The 17,523-nt window shown below is 54.0% G+C and overlaps 1 protein-coding gene across 2 annotated transcripts in view; it reads left to right on the top strand.

Annotated features, from left to right (window-relative positions):
• FAIM2 (Fas apoptotic inhibitory molecule 2) overlaps nt 1–15,829 on the top strand; it is a 30,303-nt gene extending 14,474 nt beyond the window's left edge. For both annotated transcript variants that reach the window (XM_042946464.1, XM_042946465.1), the window contains 4 exons: nt 372–459; nt 737–832; nt 2,526–2,579; nt 15,577–15,829. In XM_042946464.1, the coding sequence (XP_042802398.1) occupies nt 372–459; nt 737–832; nt 2,526–2,579; nt 15,577–15,726 (388 nt within the window). In that variant the 3' untranslated portion in view covers nt 15,727–15,829. The remainder of the gene's footprint in view (nt 1–371; nt 460–736; nt 833–2,525; nt 2,580–15,576) is intronic.
• Nucleotides 15,830–17,523: the final 1,694 nt, after the last annotated feature.

Here is a 17,523-nt window from a genome sequence, read left to right as displayed (position 1 = left end):
ACTGGCCTGGAGCCCTCTTCTCGCACACTCCGTTGAACAGTGATGGCAGAACCTGGCCAGGTCAGGGGGTGGAAGTGGGGAATGGAGGAGAGCAAGACGACCTCTCTCTCAAACTGCAGCTTGAGAGACCCCAGCCTGGGTGGTCACACTACTCCCTGTAAACCTCCCTGGCACCAGCACAAACCCCTCTCCATCTTCTGCAAAGAGGAGTTTGAGTCTAAGCATGCTGGGGAGGGCAGAACCCAGGAGAGAGGCTAGGGGCCAGAGGTTGAGGGATCAGGTCCCCACAGAAGGCGGTGGGCCTGGGAGGAGGGCCGGGGGAAACCAGGACCCCTGCCTGAAGCTGAGCCCCCCGGCCCTGTGTCCCGCAGCTACTACAACACGACATCTGTGCTGCTGTGTCTGGGCATCACGGCTCTCGTCTGCCTCTCAGTCACTGTCTTTAGCTTCCAGACTAAGGTCAGCTCTGGGGCTTATGGGCGGGACAAGGCCTATGGGATGGGGGGCTCCAAGCTTGGATCCCTGGCTAGGGAGGGGGAAAGGGGTGTGTAGAGTCTGGGAGGCCACTTGAAGGAGGGGAGGAGGGGGGACGCCAGGTTCTAGGTAGGGAGCATAAGACAGCAGCCTGCTGTTTAGGGCTCAGCCTTCTGGCCAGCACACCGCCCAGCAGGGGTCCCCAGGAGTGCCAAGCCACTCTGTGCCGGCCCAATGGCTCACACCTGTCCCATCCCTGCAGTTTGACTTCACCTCCTGCCAGGGTGTGATCTTCGTGCTGCTCATGACTCTTTTCTTCAGTGGACTCATCCTGGCCATCCTCCTGCCTTTCCAATACGTGAGTCCCCGGGTCTCCCAGTGGGGCCCCTGGGGAGGGAGGGAGAGCCCCACCTCGCCCAAGGGTGCCATTTCCTCCCCACCTTCCAGGGAAGGCCCAGAGCCAAAGGCCCACAGCTTGTCATTCTGTCCAGCCCTCCTGGCACCTGCCCTGAGCTGGTTGGCAGTGTAAGCAAACAAACAAGGAGGCTTTTCTTGGCAGGCGTGGGCATCTGCTCACACCATGAGCCACATCCGGCTTCACCTTTCTCATCCTCCCCTCTAAGGGGGAGGTGAGGCCGAGGGAGAAGCCACAGCACATTTAAACCCTGGGCCGGGACCGGAGCACAGGAGCTCCATGGCGCCACCAAGCCCAGAAGGGCCCTGAAGAAGGACCTCCTGGGGCCCGTGAGGGATCTGCCAAGTCCAGGGGGCCAGAATCTGGCTGGCCAGGCAGGCAGGAGGTGGGGCAGTGGGGGTCTGAGCATACTCCCACCCCATTACGGTGTCCATGGGGCCAGCCAAATCTCAGCTGTCCAGCCTGCCCTGGGAAATGCAGCTTGGACAGCACAGGGCTCAGGGGTGACTGAGGCAGTCAGCGTGCTGCAGGTGGAGAAGGGGCAGACCGAGGGCATCACAGGAGGGGCTTGAGGTTTAATCCTGGGAACCCAGGGGATGAAGCTATTAGACTCCTGCTAAGGGCTCAGTGCTTGTACCCCCGCCCAGGACTCCTCTTAACCACCTTTGGTGCATGGTCCCCCCACTGCCCCTTTTCTGCCAGGCTAGAAGCAGCATTCCCCACTCCCCCTTCCCCCCACCCCATCCTGCCCAGCCCCAGTCCGCAGGGTATTGGCTCCAAGTCCAGGACATCAGGATTGGTTCTGGCATTTCCTTGGCAATTCCCAGGATCCTGTTGACGAAGGGAGGGGCCGGAGCTGGTCTGGGGGCCCTCTGTGTATCTAGGATGGGGGAGAGGCAGTTACAGGAAGTGGCTTCCAAACTTCAAAGAACCGTTTATTGATCCAGGTCAGGCTACTGGGATGCCTTTGTTTCCAAGAATCTTCTGGGGGAAGGCCCTGTGGAGGGAGGCATGGCTGAAACCTGCAGGGTTTCCACACCCAGCTGGGTGCCCCGGAGACCTAGGGGTGGCCAAGGTTGGGAAGGGGCACTGCAAGCAATCGCATCATGAACGGCTGGCAGGGATTCCATAGGATCCCCCCATCCCCCCACCACACACACACAGACCTCTGAGCCCTTTACGCCTCCAGGCAAAGCTAGGGAATTCCCCTACAGAGGAACAGACAGACCCCACGTAGGACAGGGATGAGTGTGTCTGCGGGGGGGGGGGGGGGGGGGGGGGGGGGGGGGGGGGAGGTAGAGGCCTGAGGCCAGACTCAGGCAGGGAGGACGACAGGGGTTCAACAGGTTGAGTCTCCCTCAACCAGCCTGAGTCCGGGGCTGTGTATGGCTGGGAACTCCCCTGCCAGTCCCTCCCTGATCACTGTTCTCCTGGGACTCCCCAGACGCACCCTGAGCACACAGAGAATCAAGGACCCCTCTCTGTCCTGGGGCGTCTTCCGGACTGCTGGGGAGGGTTGGGGGTTGCTGTGAGAGAGGGAACCCACCAGGGAGGTCTGTGCTACATCCCCCGGTCTCTGGACTGAGCCCTCCTTTGCCGCCTGTCACCCTATACCCATTTTGTGTCTGTTCCACAGGTGCCCTGGCTCCATGCTGTGTATGCCACTCTGGGAGCAGGCGTGTTTACGTTGGTGAGTGTGGCTCCCTGGGGGCCCCGCCTTCTCAGCCTCTGATCACCTCCCCAAGCCCCTCCACTATCCCCGTCTTCCTCATGGACCTCCTCCCTGACACCTTGTAAAGCTCCTGTGGGCAGGTCAAGGCTCAGCGCTGCTTTCAGGGAATGCTCTCTGGTTTCTGAGATACACCAGCTTATCTGGGCAGGGGAGGAAGAAGGTGGTAACAGGATTGGAGCTTTAGACAGAGCTGGGAAGAGGCACCCCTAGCTCCTGGGGAGGTCCAGTGCTGCTTGCAGGGGTGAGAGAATGAGGGTGCCCTGGCCACGGGGACTAAGCTAGTCATTGCTCTCCTAGGGAAAATCTGGGAAGGCTTCTTGGAGCAAGGGAGATCCCCAGTGGTCTTGGTTGTTGTCACCAAACTGAGAGTGTTGATGGTGATGATGATGACGGTATTTATTGAACGCCTCCCCCCACCAACAAGCTCTCCATGTGCATTTAACCCTCACCATGACTCTGTGAAATAGCTTCTGCTGTGATCAGGTTAAGATGAGGAACCCGAAGCTCAGAGCCTAAACGACTTGCCCAAGTTCACACAGCATCCTAGGAAGCAGGGGACCAGAGTCACAACCTGGATGGTCTGGCTGCAGAGCCCCGTTCTGGGTATGAGGCTACGTGGGGAGGAGCTCAGGACGGCCGCAGGGAGATGCCCAGGAGACAGGAGGTAGCCAGGGACAGACATCTGCCTGGAAGAGCCCAATACAGGCCCTTTGCTCAGGTGGGCACCTGAATGTGATTGTGCTCCGGGACCCGCCAAGGTGGGCAAGCTCATCTCAGTGACCTCCTCTCAGGGGGCACACAAGGTAAACACCAACACCAGCAGAAGGAGTGACCAGACCCTCCTGTCCCTCGTTGGAATGTTTTAGTGCTGAAGGCACTAAAAAGGGATCTAGTGAAACTCCAAGCCCTTCCTCTCGTAGATGAGAAAACTGGACCACAAAGAAGTTAAATGGTTTGTCCTGTTTCCTGGCAAGATGATGGCATATCAACTAAGTGTGGCCTTGGTCAAGGCTAGGCTGACCAGTTTCTCCCAGTTTACCCAGAACTTTGCCAGTTTGAACACTGAAAGTCCCACTGCTTGAGGGAACCCCTAAATCTCGGGCAAACCAGAAAGGTCACCATGCAGCACTAACTTCTCTTGGCTCCCGCACCAATACTCTCTTTCCTCCAGGCAGGACCTACTTAAAATAAGTTCCAATGAGGGGCACCTGGGTGGTTCAGTCAGTTGCACCATGGACTCTTGGTTTTGGTTTAGGCCATGATCTCGCGGTTTGTGGGTTTGAGCCCCGCGTCGGGCTCCGTGCTGACAGTGCAGAGTCTGCTTGGTATTCTCTCTCTCTCCCTCTGCCCCTCCCCCTGCTCTCTCTCTCTCTCTCAAAATAAATAAACATTAAAAAGTTCTTTCAATGAAAAGGAAGGGGTGGGGAATAAGACCAAGAGGAAAGAGAAATGCAGGGTCACATGGGGGGAAGTGAACCCGGGAGGCTTCAGAGGACAGTGTTTGCCAGGGACAAATGGAAGAAGAGGGGTCAATGTGCAGGGCAGAGGGGGAGCACGGCGAGCATCAGTGGAGAGTAGGGGAGTTTACTTGGCTTCCTGTGGATCAGATCACAGCCAGTATGTCAGCTAAGCAGGAAGGCTGTACATACAAGGAAGGCTGGATGAATAGTAATCCCTTAAATTTGTTTAATAATCCCTTGTGTTGTTAGAATAGTAAAAATAATCCCAGCCATCTGTTCCACCCTTTACATTTTAGAAAACACTTTCACACCTATTACCTCGTTGGATCTCCACCACAACCCAGGGAAGGAGGCAGCACTGATGTTATAAGACCTGCTTTCCCCATCCGAAGCCCTGGGTGTTAAGAGTTGGCAGATGTGAGATAGGACCCAGGTGTCCTGTGCCCAGCCTGGTGCCACTTCCAGCACCCCTGTGGTCCCCCTCAAAGAAGACAACTCCTATTAGCTTGGATTTGGGAAGAGGCTGGAAGTTCTTTCCAGCAAACCCCCTGTTCCACCCCCGCCCCGCCCCCATCAGTATTGGCCTTTCTACTGGACTATTCCCATTAGCATGGAAACAGGCTATAATTTCTTCTATCTGAAAACACACACACACACACACACACACACACACACACCACTCTTGACCCACATCCCTTTGCAGCACCCCCATTTAGAGCAAAAATCCTTATAAGGGAATCTACACTGATGATAAGCTTCCCCCAAAAGTAATGCCTTCTTATGAAACCTTTGTAAGCTGAAATGGTATAAGCGAAGAAGCAACTAATGTCTATGAAAAAATTTTTGAGTATCCCAGCCCCCCTCCAAAATAGCCTGTCTTAGGTTTTTCTGCTACCTTAGGACATATCTTGCTGACATGATGCACAAAATAAATAGAGATAAAACACAGATGCTCACAGACACCGCTCAAAACTGTGGCGGCTTGATGCCCAGATGCTGGGTGTAGTTCCCAGGGAAGGAGCTCGGGGGTGCCGCTTGTTGTCTGGGGTGCATGCTGCCTCTATCATTGGGTGTGCCGCCTCTATATAACAGCTAACTGCAAAGCAAATACTGAATGCTACCCCCCCCCCCGCCATTTTTTTTGTAAAAGTGAAAATCCTCTTTGGATTTCTTTTGGCTAGCGAAATCAGGTACTACCAGGTCTTTGGTAAAAATGAAACAATGTAACTCAAACTTTCAGAAAGCAAGGGATACCTGTATTTCCAATTTGTCTCCTCCTTTCTCTCCTCCCAATCCTTCTCAAATTCTCTCAACCCTGTTAATGCTCTCAGCGGGATCAGCAGTGGTCATTTCTCAGCCCTCATCTTGCCAGGCCCTCAGCCTGTTTGATACAGTTGCTCATTCCTCCACCCAGAAGCACCTTCTTCCCTGGGCATCTTGGCCACCAGCTGTCCTGTCTTTCTCCTGTCCCCCTGCTCACACCGAGGGCCATAGGGCCATCAACTCCTCTCTTTCTACGCTCACTCTCTACAGGATCTTTCAAGTCAGGATCCTCTCAAGACTTTGAATACCATCGTTTATGCTGATGGCCCTACAGTTGATCTCCAGCCCAGAATTCCAGATTCGAATTTCCTATTGTCCACTCAGTATCCGCATTTGGAAACCTAATAGGCACCCCAAACCTGATATGTCTGAAACTGAGCGCCTGCTCTCGCTGAACCCCTGCTTCTCCCACAGCCTTTTCTCCATCTCTGTAAATGGCAACTCTGTCCTTCCAGTCATTCAAGTCAAACGCCCTGCTGACATCCTCCACTCCTCCGCTCTCCTCACACCCCACTTCTGGCCCTATAGCAAATTCTATCGGCCCCACCTTCTAGGCAGAATTTGACCACTTGTCTCCACCTTCATGGCTACTCCCTGGTCCCCCTCTTGAATTGCCACCGTGGCCTCCCACTGGCGTGGCCCCCACAGTGTGTGCTCAGTGCAGCAGCTCGGGTTGATCCTGTTAAGTGTGAATGAGGTCACATGGTTCCTCTGCTGGGCCTCCAGGGATGACTTCCTGGGCCTGCAGTTCCCCCTGACCTCACCTCCTCCCATGCCCCCCACCGCCCGCTCTGGTGCAGCCATGTGCAACTCCTTGCTGCCCCTGAGCACGGCAGGCTCACTCCCAGCCCGGGGCCTCTCCACCTGCAGATGCCTCCATCTGTCCCCTCGGATCCACTCACAGCTCCCTGTGTCCCCTCCTTCAAGTGTTCGCTTGATTTACAATCCTGTGTGACTGAGCACACACGCACGCACACACTGCCTACTCCTCCCTGCTTTATTTCTCGCCACAGCACTGTTCATCCTTTTTTTCTGATTTGTTTGTTGATTGTCTCCCTCCAGCAGAATGTAAGTTCCTTGAGGGCAGGGGTTTTTGTCTAGCTTGTTACTTCACTGCATCCCCAGTGCCTGGCACCCCTTTGATGTTTATGGAACGAATAGGTGCCTGAGAGGCATGTCCGAGGGGCCAGGACTGGCCGAGATGCTGGTCAGAGCAGGGAAAGAAAGCCTCAGTTGCTCGGTGAGTCACAGGGGAGGAGGAACCACAGTGCCTAATTAGCTGTTAATGTCTCATTAGGGCTCCTCCTCCAGATTATGTAAACAATGGCCAGGAGCACGTGGTCTGAATCCCCCAGCTCCACCTCCTGACCTTGTTCACCTGGGCCAAAGGAGGGAAGACATGCACAGGTTCCCTGGGGCCCCTGGGGTAGGGGAGAGCCGAGGAGGGCCCTGGATTCACTGCCCTCCCTCCTCTGAGTTTTAGGTGGACAGAGGCCATCAGAGGCCCAGCCCCACAAGAACAGTCTCCGGGCCTTTCCATGAACCCCAACTCAGAAGGCCATTGACCTCAATCTGACCCTGCTTCCTGCATCAGTTCTGTCCTGTGGAAGCTGAGGTCCCCTAGCTCCAACCCATCCCCAGCACCCAGCACGCCCAGTCTCTTCATCTGCCCATCCCGGCATCTCCCACCCTAGCCTGTGGAGAATTCTCAGCACCACGAGGGGCCCTCCCAGCGACGCACTCAGAGCATCCCAGCCCAGCTGCCACAAGGAGGGTGGGTGAGAAAGGGGAGAAGCCTCAGAGGAGACCCCAGACCTCCAGCGAGGACCCACCCAATGCTCCCAGCCTGGGCCTTGGAAAGGCTGTTAGAATTCAAATGGTTTTTCTCTCCTAGATACCTTAGCCCCTCTCTGACAGTCTCTACCATCTGTGAGGGCAGGGCCACTGAGCTGGACTAGGCCGAGATCAGGGGTGGGGAGCCCAGGCTTCTTAGGGCCGAGGTCCAGCCTTGAGGAAGAGGCCCCTCCTAGGCCTCACCCATCCAGCCTTGGTGCATTCTCAAGAGGCTTTGGGTTTTCTGCCTCACCCCTATCTCATACCCCTCACTGGGCACCAGACCCAAATGCCAGTAGAAGTGGGTGAGTCAGCCCGCAGGTACCTCAGGGCTTATCCTCCTGACCCCACTAGTGCCCTCTCCTTCGGTGCTTTTTTTATAGTGGCTCATGGAAAGTCAGGCGGGGGAGTATGAGGGCTTGGCTGGGTGAGATGATGGGGCAAAGTGGAGGCGCTGGGACAGAGCAGGAGGGTTGGGGCAGGGAGAGAGAGCGGGTTGGGCCAAGGGCTTGGCCAGCAGGTTTCCCGCTGTGGCTGAGCCTCAGTACTTGTGTGGCTCTACCTCAGAGCTAGTCCTTCTTTGGGGAAGCTAGGATCTCCCAGCCACCTAAACCGGGAAGCCAAGCCAGGAGACTTAGGAAAGAAACTAAGCATGGGACTTTGGAAATTAGGCGACAAGCCCAATACGAACAGAACTGTCCCCTGCCTGGCCTGGATGGATTGGAGACCTGAGAAAACATCACAGTCTGTGTGTTTTAATGTTTATTTGTTTTTGAGAGACTGAGCATGAGCGGGTGAGGGGCAGAGAGAGAGGGAGACACAGAATCTGAAGCAGGCTGCAGGCTCCGAGCTGTCAGCACAGAGTCCAATGCAGGGCTCGAACTCACGAACTGTGAGATCATGACCTGAGCCGAAGTCAGACGCTTAACCGAATGAGCCACCCAGGGGCCCCTCACGGTCTCTGTGTTTTAAGGAAGATTAGCCAGAAGCTGTGTGGGTAGGCCAGAGCCTGAGAGACCAGTTAAAAGACCACTGCAGGCAGAGTGCCAGAGTTGGGGACAGGGTGTCAGGAAGAACAGGTATGTTGGTCAGTACTGGATGCTTCAGGGCCTGATGGTGTTTGGATGAGTGAAGCTGAGGTAGGAAGATGCTTTGTAGGTGTTGGCCCTGCCCATGGGGAAGATACATACAGCCCTCTGTCCTCAGTCCCTGCAAGAAAGGAGGGTTGAGGTGAGTCCTTAGTGCTGACAAGGACCTATTTGTGCTGAGGCCCTGAGACAGCATGCTCCCCACCCCACACGCACCCTCGTAAACCACACACACACACACACACACACACACACACACACACACAGTGTTAGCTGCCAAGCTGGATGAAAGCCCCATTTTCCTGACTCTCAGTCCAGCTATTCTTTCGACTCTATCTCCTTGTCCCATTTCACAGGTGGGAAAATAGAGGCCAGAGATTTCCTGCTGCTTGACTCCCTCCACAGCAGAAGAACCCAGGGAGGCTTTCTCAACCTTTGAGATCAGGCTTTCAGCAGTTGCTTCCATCCAACCCCAGCAGAGAATCTGTGTCCCTGATGTTCCCCTGACTGGCCTAGGCCAGCCGCACAGCATCTGGAGGATTCTGGAAAGAGACTCCTGTTTGCCCCCGCCCCTGCTTTTTTACTCAGGGCTGTGATATATGCCCTACCTTCTTCACAATTAGAGAAACACTTTGAAAAGCAAAAATGGCTACCCAAACCCAAGGCAGGGGTATCATTTTATTTTAGACTTACCTTTATTTCATTCAGAGCTCAGAGGCTCTTTCGCCTCAGTTTTTTACGTGAGCCTGAAAGATCTAGTGAGAACCTTCTCTGTTCTGCTACCCACCACTAAAACAGCCCTGACACCTCACCTGCGGCCTCATCTGAACCCTCCGAAGTTGAGCTCTCTCCTCTGAGGGCAGCAGCCGGGAGCGTGGATTGACGGGTAATTGCTCCTTCAGGGGGAAAGTGCACTAGGTGTCCCCCTCCCAGGACCTACCTCGGTTTCACTTCCTGAGGCAGTCCTCCTCAGGAACCCATGCCCTGCCCAAACCAAGCCCTTCAAACCAATACCTTAACCTGGAGACAGTGAAAGGAGTCCTCCTCCCAGCTCCACCCCCCCACCACCAGGGGTGGGGGACTGAGGGAGGGGCGGTTCAGAGTCCCTGTAAGGAGCTGGGCAGAGGAGTGTCTAACTGGCATGCTGGGGCAGGGAGGGCAGGAGTCACTGCTTTCAGATGCAGAGCAGAACCAGGAAGAGGTGCTATGAGAAGGGCCAGGGGAGCCCTCCAGGTGGCCACATGCACCCCACCCAAATGACTTTCAAGATCTAGCTCATCCTCTTACCACTGTGACCTTGGGCAGGTTACTTGACTCCTCTGTGCCTCACCTGCTTCGTCTTTAAAATGGGCCTAATATGAACTATTCCACAAAGTCGTGGTCGTAATTAAATAATACATGAAAGGAAAAAAGAAAACAGCCTGGCACTTGGAACTTGATAGTTTCTCAACTACCATGGTAACTTTTACCCTTATCGTAAATGTTAACCTTGTAACTCAGAGCACCAAATTTTGGAGCAGAGTACTTGGGTTCAAATCCATGCTCTGCCGTATTCTAGCTGTGTGAACTGATAAAATCGTATAACCTCCCTGTGCTTCCGTTTCCTCATCTCTAAAATGCAGGTAATGATAGTACCCAACATGTAGGTTGTTGAAAGTGAATTAACATATGCAAAGCACTTAACAAAGTGACTGGTGCATCATTAGTAACCGATGATATTACCTGTTAGTGATAGTCAGTTGCAAGATTTGAACCCAGGTCTGTGTGACTCCCCAATCTATGTTCTTTTTTTTTTAATGTTTATTTATTTTTGAGAGAGAGAGAGAGAGAGGGAGGGAGAATGGGGGGGGGGGGGGCAGAGAGAGAGGGAGACACAGAATCTGAAGCAGGCTCCAGGCTCTGAGCTGTCAGCACAGAGCCCGACGCGGGGCTCGAACCCACGAACCATGAGATCATGACCTGAGCCGAAGTTGGATGTTTAACCAACTGAGGCACCCAGGTGCCCCTCCCCAGTCCATGTTCTTAAGCACCGTATTACATTCATGCCCTACCTCAGAGGACCACACATGGGCTCTTCCACATACTTCCATACACTGCTCCCCTTTTATCCTGGGGTAGGCCTTCTGGCTCACACACCTGCCAGACCCTGTTCCTTCAGTGGCTGCCTAGAGGTGCTCCCGAAGATGTAAGATTTAAACTTTTGACACTCAGGTCAGTGAAGACAAGAGAAATAACTTCTGTTGGTACCAGGCCACAAATGGACCCAGGTTTCCACTCAGTGCCTCTCCTCCGCTCCCCTACGCCCTCACCCTGTCCTGCATCCCAGCCTTTAAAGGCACAGGGCTTGAGGCTGGCAGCCTCTTCCTGCAGAATCCTTGAAGCCCAGGCTCACCCTCTGGCCCAGAAAGTGGTGGCAGGGCCAGATGGGCCCAGTGCTCCCTGTAGCCCCCCAGGAAGCCTCAGCTAGCCTTGAGTTCTGTGCTTCTCTTTCCACCTCTTCCAGCCTTCTACACACACACACACACACACACACACACACACACACACACACACACACCGGATCCCAGAGCAGTGTCACATGCTGGAAGGAGAACGGGATTTGAGGTCAGAAGATCTGAGCTGTCCTCTTGGCTGTGTGAGGTGGGCAAGTCCCTCACACTCTTTGTGCCCCAGATTCCTCAGAAGGTTCAGCAACTTTTTTGTATGTTACTGTAATCTTTCTTTTAAAAATTTCTTATTAGGGGCGCCTGGGTGGCTCAGTAGTTTGAGCGTCCGACTCCTGATTTCGGCTCAGGTCATGATCCCAGGATTGTGGGATCGAGCCCTGTGTCGGGCTCCCATGCTGAGCAGGGAGCCTGCTTGAAACTCTCTCTCTCCTTCTGCCCCGCTTCCCCTGCTCATGCTTTCTCTTTCCCTAAAAATAGAAAATGAAATAAAAATAAAACTTTTTAATTAAATAAAATATGAAGACATTTGTTCACATATTTCAGTTTTTAAAATCTTACAGTATGTAGATAAAGTAAATGCTATTTGCATGTCCTTCGCTGCCTTGCCCAGTGGTAAGTGCTGCGATCAGTTGTCTCCTTCTGGACCTTTCTACATGCATTTTATAGGTATTTGCTATATAGGCTTGTATGATATATAGTTTTGTGAGTTTTTGGGTTGTTGTTATTACAGAAAGGGGATCGTATGAGGCAGATTTTTGTGCAGCTTGTTCTTTTCTAATAATAGCGTATATCAGAGATGTTTCTGCCTTGGTGCTGCTGCCCGTAGTTTATTTAACCATTCCCTAGTTGAGAGTTTAGGGTTTCCAGTATTTCACTGTTAGAACCGGCGCTGCTGTAAATGGCCTTGGGCGTGCTGTTTTGCACACTCATGCTGGCATTTCTGTAGGATGGACATGGTCCACGAGCTATTTTTTTTATGCTGACTCAACACATTGTAAGGCCAGCGTTTTGCATCTGGTGCCTGTTTGTTGCTGGCTCTGAGCTGGCCTCTCCATGGCGTGGCTCCCCCAGCCTCACCTCTGGGAGGACAAGAGACATAAGCCCAGGTCCTGGACACAGCAGGGTCAGGCCAAGTGTGTGGCCAGGGGGCCCAGCCAACAGGGTGAGTCAGGAAAGTTTGCCTTTGGCTCCTCTGCCCTCTGTGCATGCCCCCTCCCCCGGCAAGCCCACTCTGCTGCTTCTCTATCAGAATAGGAGACAGATGGTCACTACCTTGCCCAGCGTCCCAGAGCTAGTGACGAGCGGAGTTGAGGCTGCAATCCAGGTCAGGCGGACTTCCAAGCCCGTGCCCATAATCACCCCCGTCTCTCCACCTTTGGGGGGTCATGGCTTGATGTCCCCCGGCACGGAAGAAAAATGACCATCAGCAAGCCACTCACTGGCTCTGAGACTCCTTTCCTTGTATGTAAAATAGTGATAGTAATTCCCACCTCCCAGGGCATATTGGGCGACAGAAATGAGATAAAGGATTAGTGTGTGAAAGGGCAACTCAGATGTAAATTAATAGCCCCCTAGACCCCCTCCTGCCTCTTGCCCCTAACCCATGCTCCTCCTCCCACATGCTCCTCCTCTTGTGTTCAGCTGGCCACCAACTCTAGGAAGTACCCGTGTCCTTTCAGATGTCAGCGGTCAAACCAGCTGAGATCTTAGCTGCCAGATGTTAACTATAACCAAGATATCCACTCCCAACCAAAACGTTAGTTAACGATGCTTACCGACACCCAAGATTATCGGGCTACTTGCCCCTGTAATGAATGCAAGCTCATAATGTAATCTCTGATAATTTGCTTTCATTAAACTGTCAATTCTCTGAAGGCAAGCTCCTTGGAACATAGTAGGTCCTCAATAAATATTGGTGGGACTAAATGAGGGAAAGCCTGCAGCTGACTCGCAGGCATGAAGTTGCAGCGACAGGTGCAATGGTATTGGAATCTGGGGCAGGCTATCCCAGAGAGCACCACGTAGATAAGCATCCGTGGCTATAGGCCAAGGGCAGGGGCGGAAATCACTTCATTCCTCTTCCTTCCAAGAGCAAAGCCTGCTGGCTGCTGTAGGAGGCCTCCTGGGTGGGTGCTCCATGGAGGAGCCACCCCCAGACCTGGTTGGGTCCGAGCCTTCTAGGTTGAGAGAGTCAATTTCATTAGCTCACCCAGGGGTGACCAGGCTCTGAGAAATCAACCAAGCAAGCCACTGATTGATAAGCCAGATCAGCAATTTATTAACTTATGCTGGCAGCATGACTGCTAAGCAGCCTGTAGCATTCAAGTCGGTCCCTCTCCTTGCGCGTTCTCTCTTTAGAGGGCAAATTTACGTGAGAATCCGAATCCTATTCAGAAGGAGCCGAGTAGAACGAGGTGACAGGATACGAAAGAACAATAAGCGTTGAGGCCGCATACATCTACTTACCCTCAAAACCATGCCATAGTATGGTCATTATTACTGTCCCACTTGGTAGAGGAGGACACTGAGGTCAAGTGGGTGATGGTTACTGAGGGGTGGAACCGGCACTCAAACCCGAGCGGTCCGACTCCAGTCCTGCGTTCTCATGCACCGTTCCCTCAACGCTGCTGAGCTCAGGGAGCCTGACGTGCCTGGCACAACCCCCCTCAGCCCTGGCTGTGGCTCTCCGCGTTCCTTCTGTCATGGCTGCGTAGCGTCCCCTAGTAACATTTCCGCCTCCTGGATGAGCTGTTAGAGACACCTGGCTCTCAGCAGCAGCATACACGTGTTCTCAAGGGGGCACCCCTCCTTCTGCATGTAACAACTATAAAGCCACATTAATAGCTCACGTCCATTAAGTTCGTACCACGTGTCAGGCACCGTGCCAGCCGCTTGGTGTGTATTATCTTATTCTCACGGCCTCAGGAGGCAAGCACACGCATCTCCCTTTTACAGACCTGGGCTCAGGGAGGCTGCCTTGCCCAGGGTCCCAGAGCTAGTGAGGAGCAGAGTTGAGGCTGCAGTCCAGGTTGGTCAGACTTCCAAGCCCGTGCTCATAATCACCCCCCCTTCCCACCTTTGAGGGGGTCATGCCTTGATGTCCCCCCATGCTGGAGCTGTTCCGTATTGGAGCCTCTGGCCCTTGAGCTCTAGTCCCTTTCTCTCTGTCCCTTTGCCCCACTGCTTCTGCCACACCGAATTCCTCACTTTTTATACCATGGCCCGCGCCTCCCCATGCCTTCTCTGTGTAGCAAACTCCTACTCATCCTTTGAGGCCCAGGCAAAATGTCACCTCTCCTGGGCTACCTTCCTCCTGCTCAAGCAGCCCTAATAATGGAATTTACCAAGGTTTCTTTTTTTTTTTTTTAATGTTTATGAATTTAGTTAGAGAGTAAGGGGGGGTGCAGAGAGAGAGAGAGCATCTCTGTACTGACAGCACAGAGACAGATGCAGGGCTCAATCCCACAAGCCATGAGATTATGACCTGTGCTGAAATCAAGAGTCTGACGCTCAACTGACTGAGCCACCCCAGGTGGCCTCTGAGTTTTGCTGCAAGCGTCTGGAAGTGTTCCCCCCCTAAGCGGTGAGCCCGGAAGGCAGACATGGTGTCTCTGCCAGCAAATCGCTTGCACCAACTCTTGCCCTACACGTATTTATTGCCTAATGAACGTTCCAGAGGACCCAAGGAACACAGGTATTCCACACACAAGTTACGGAAGAGCCGGGCACAGCCCGGTTAACAAGAATGTGAATGCATTTTAAGAATCCCAATCCCGGGTCGACCAGTGGCTCATAACCTTTGGGTCGCTAGTGGAACTTTTTGGCTTCATTCTCCCAGAAAACTACACCATGCCTGGGAAGTGTCATATGCCATTTCTTGCGGCTGTTCTGCTTCCTATTCTTGGACCCCAGAGAATAGCTAAGTGGGAGGAGTAGGATTCAGTGTCGACAGTAGGAAGGTCTGGTAAGGGGGCAGCAGGGTGGCAGAGAGGAGCTGCCTCTAAGGGAATAACTGTTCCTGGTCCATGAGGCCAAGAAGGTGCCCTGGGGAGAAAGTGTTTCCTGGCAGAAAACACATTAACCCCTGGTGCTGCCCATGAACAGTGGAACAGAATGGCTAAGTGTGGGGGCCCTGGTGCCGGCCTGCTCAGGTTCAAATCCTCACTTTGCTACTTCCCAGCTGTGTAACCTCAGGCGAGAACTTAATATCTTTGGGCCTCGATTTCCTCTGGGAATAATCCCTACTCGAGGAATGTTATTAGGACTAAGTGGGCTAATTTCTGCAAAACACAGAAGTACCTGTTTTCTCCTCACTGTTACATGAAGCATTCACTCATCTTCTAAGGGCAGGGCTCTGAAGCAATGGTGAGAAGAGTAGGCCTCAGCTTGAAGGTCCCCTCCTCCAGGAAGCCTTCCCAAGCTCACTGTCAAACTCACATGGGTCGGGTTCCTTATTACCGGCCACCCCCCTGTGGCACTTCGCATTTCTCTTTGGTTACACTCATACTAAGAACTAGTTCCCCTCTAGACTCTAAGCTCTATGAGGTCGGGGATCTTGTCTGTCTTGTTCTTTACTATTTCCCCGTGCTTGGCACATAGTAGGTGCTTGGGAAACAGGTGTTAATTAGAGATGGAAGGTGTTGGGAAAGTTCCAGATTCGGGCTGTTCCAGGAGGGTCACTGAGTGGCCAAACCGTATATGATGGTAACAAAATCGGAGAGGGCCTGGGTGGGGACACTGGGCCCCCTTGGTCAGTGTCAGAGTGATGGACTTTCTGACTTCTCTCTTTTCCCCCTTCCCTCAGTTCCTGGCATTTGACACCCAGTTGCTGATGGGTAACCGACGCCACTCACTGAGCCCTGAGGAGTATATTTTTGGAGCCCTCAACATTTACCTAGACATCATCTACATCTTCACCTTCTTCCTGCAGCTTTTTGGCACCAACCGGGAATGAGGAGCCCTTCCTTCCTTCCTTCCTTCAAAGAATGTCCCCTTGCTGGTCCTCTGACCTTCCCTGTGCTCCTGCAAGCCCAGATATAAAACTAGCTGCCAGCCCATCCTGTGGCCTCCCCTCAGCCCGACACTCACACCCTCACCCTCTGCAGCTTGTACCCAACCACCAGGGGCCCTGTGGAACTGAGGTCACACCATCCCCTGTGCTGCCCCTTCCCCCCAGTTACATCTCCCAAAGTGGACAGTCAAGGCTGGAGGCTCCCCTGGGTTTGAGGACCCACAGAACGAGTGGGAGGAGCCCGACAGGATTCCAGATGTGGGAAAGGGACCCCAGGAAGCCTGGCTGAGGCCTGCACCCCACCAGAGTTCCTCCTAAGACTGCCACAGCTGTGTGACCTTGGGGCACACTGTCCTGTGTCCAATCCACTCCTCCCTTCTTTCCTTCCAGATCAGGCACTGACCCTTGTAAGGAAGGGGGTGGGAGGACAGCTGGGCAATGAGGTGAGGCTGCTCTGCAGGGTGGGGGGATGTGGGGGGACCAAATGGTTGTCCCAGACTGCCAGTCCTCTCTGAGCTTTGGGACTAGCAGCTTGTTCTCGGCACTTGAGCCCTGGGGCCAAGGGCAATGGGAGAGGGACAGTATACCAGAGCCATCTGCACTTGCCTTGGTTTAGCTTCCTGGGCCATGATGGAGCACTGTTGGGGCAGGAGGTGGGGACAGGGGGCTCTGCTCCTAAGTGGGGACCTACCTGTCCTGGGGCTGTAAGGGAGGTGGGAGTCGGCAGCCTGCCGAGAGGCGTGGGCTCTGTAGTAGCACCCATTCACCCAGACCTTCATCTCCCTGGGGGTGTTTGAGGTTGGCAGGACTGAGACCCATATTCCCACATCCTCTTCTCTTGATCCCCTGGGCTGCCCCCGACCCCACGCCTGAGGCTGAGTGGAGTGCTTGGGCCCTAGAGGATCGGATGTTCCTGGAGAGGGAGGGTTATTCTAGCTGCTGAACAAGCCCCCATGGGAGGGAATCCTGCCCTGCCCCACGGCCTTTGTGCGCTTCTTATTTCCTAAACTCTCCCCCATCTGCTGCCAGGCCTCCTGAGGCCTCAGCTGGCAGTGCCCCCATGTCCCTCCCCCTGGCTTCTCTGGCCATTCAGCCCGGAGTCCTAAGCCCGCTCCATTCCTTATCTCCTTATCTCTCCAATCTGGAAGCTGTTCAGCTGATGCTAACAGCCAGGGCCAGTCCCTCCAGCTGGTCCCATGTGATGAAGTCGGGTCTCCTTATCAGCCTCCAGGCGGCTGAGATCTCCGGCAGGGTGTGCGTCAGCCACCCGGCCCCCTGCAGGCCCTGCTGGGGAGGGGACCAGGGGGCCACACCTGGGGGAAGTGTGTAGCCGGCACCCAGCAGCGGACTCTGGGCCAGTGGAAAGTTACTGGGTGGAGTCAGGGAGGCTCAGATACCTGCACCTTCCCTTGGCCTCTCCCTCCAGGGCTCGCCTCTCTCCCCTGTGCTGGGGGCTCTGTTTGCTCTTGGAGGGAGTGACTAGGTATGTTACCTGTCTGTTTTGACTCTTCCCTCTCCACCCTTCCTGTTGCCAGCTTCCAAAACACACAGCAGAAGCATTTGAAATTTTGTTCCACCTTGGGTATTTGAGGACAGAGGGAACCAAGAACAGATGGTGGTGGTGGTGGATGAGACAAAGGCAACTGGGAGCATGGCTGGGATGCCTACTCTGTGCTGGTCTAAGTCAGTCCGTGAAAACAATCCTATAAAGGGAATAGCCTGCATATACCGACTGCAGAG

The sequence above is a fragment of the Panthera leo genome, chromosome B4 (genome assembly GCF_018350215.1).
Source record: "Panthera leo isolate Ple1 chromosome B4, P.leo_Ple1_pat1.1, whole genome shotgun sequence".
Lineage (NCBI taxonomy): Eukaryota > Metazoa > Chordata > Mammalia > Carnivora > Felidae > Panthera > Panthera leo.
The sequence above is the reverse complement of the archived record's forward strand: the minus strand, read 5'-3'. Positions and strand labels throughout refer to the sequence as shown.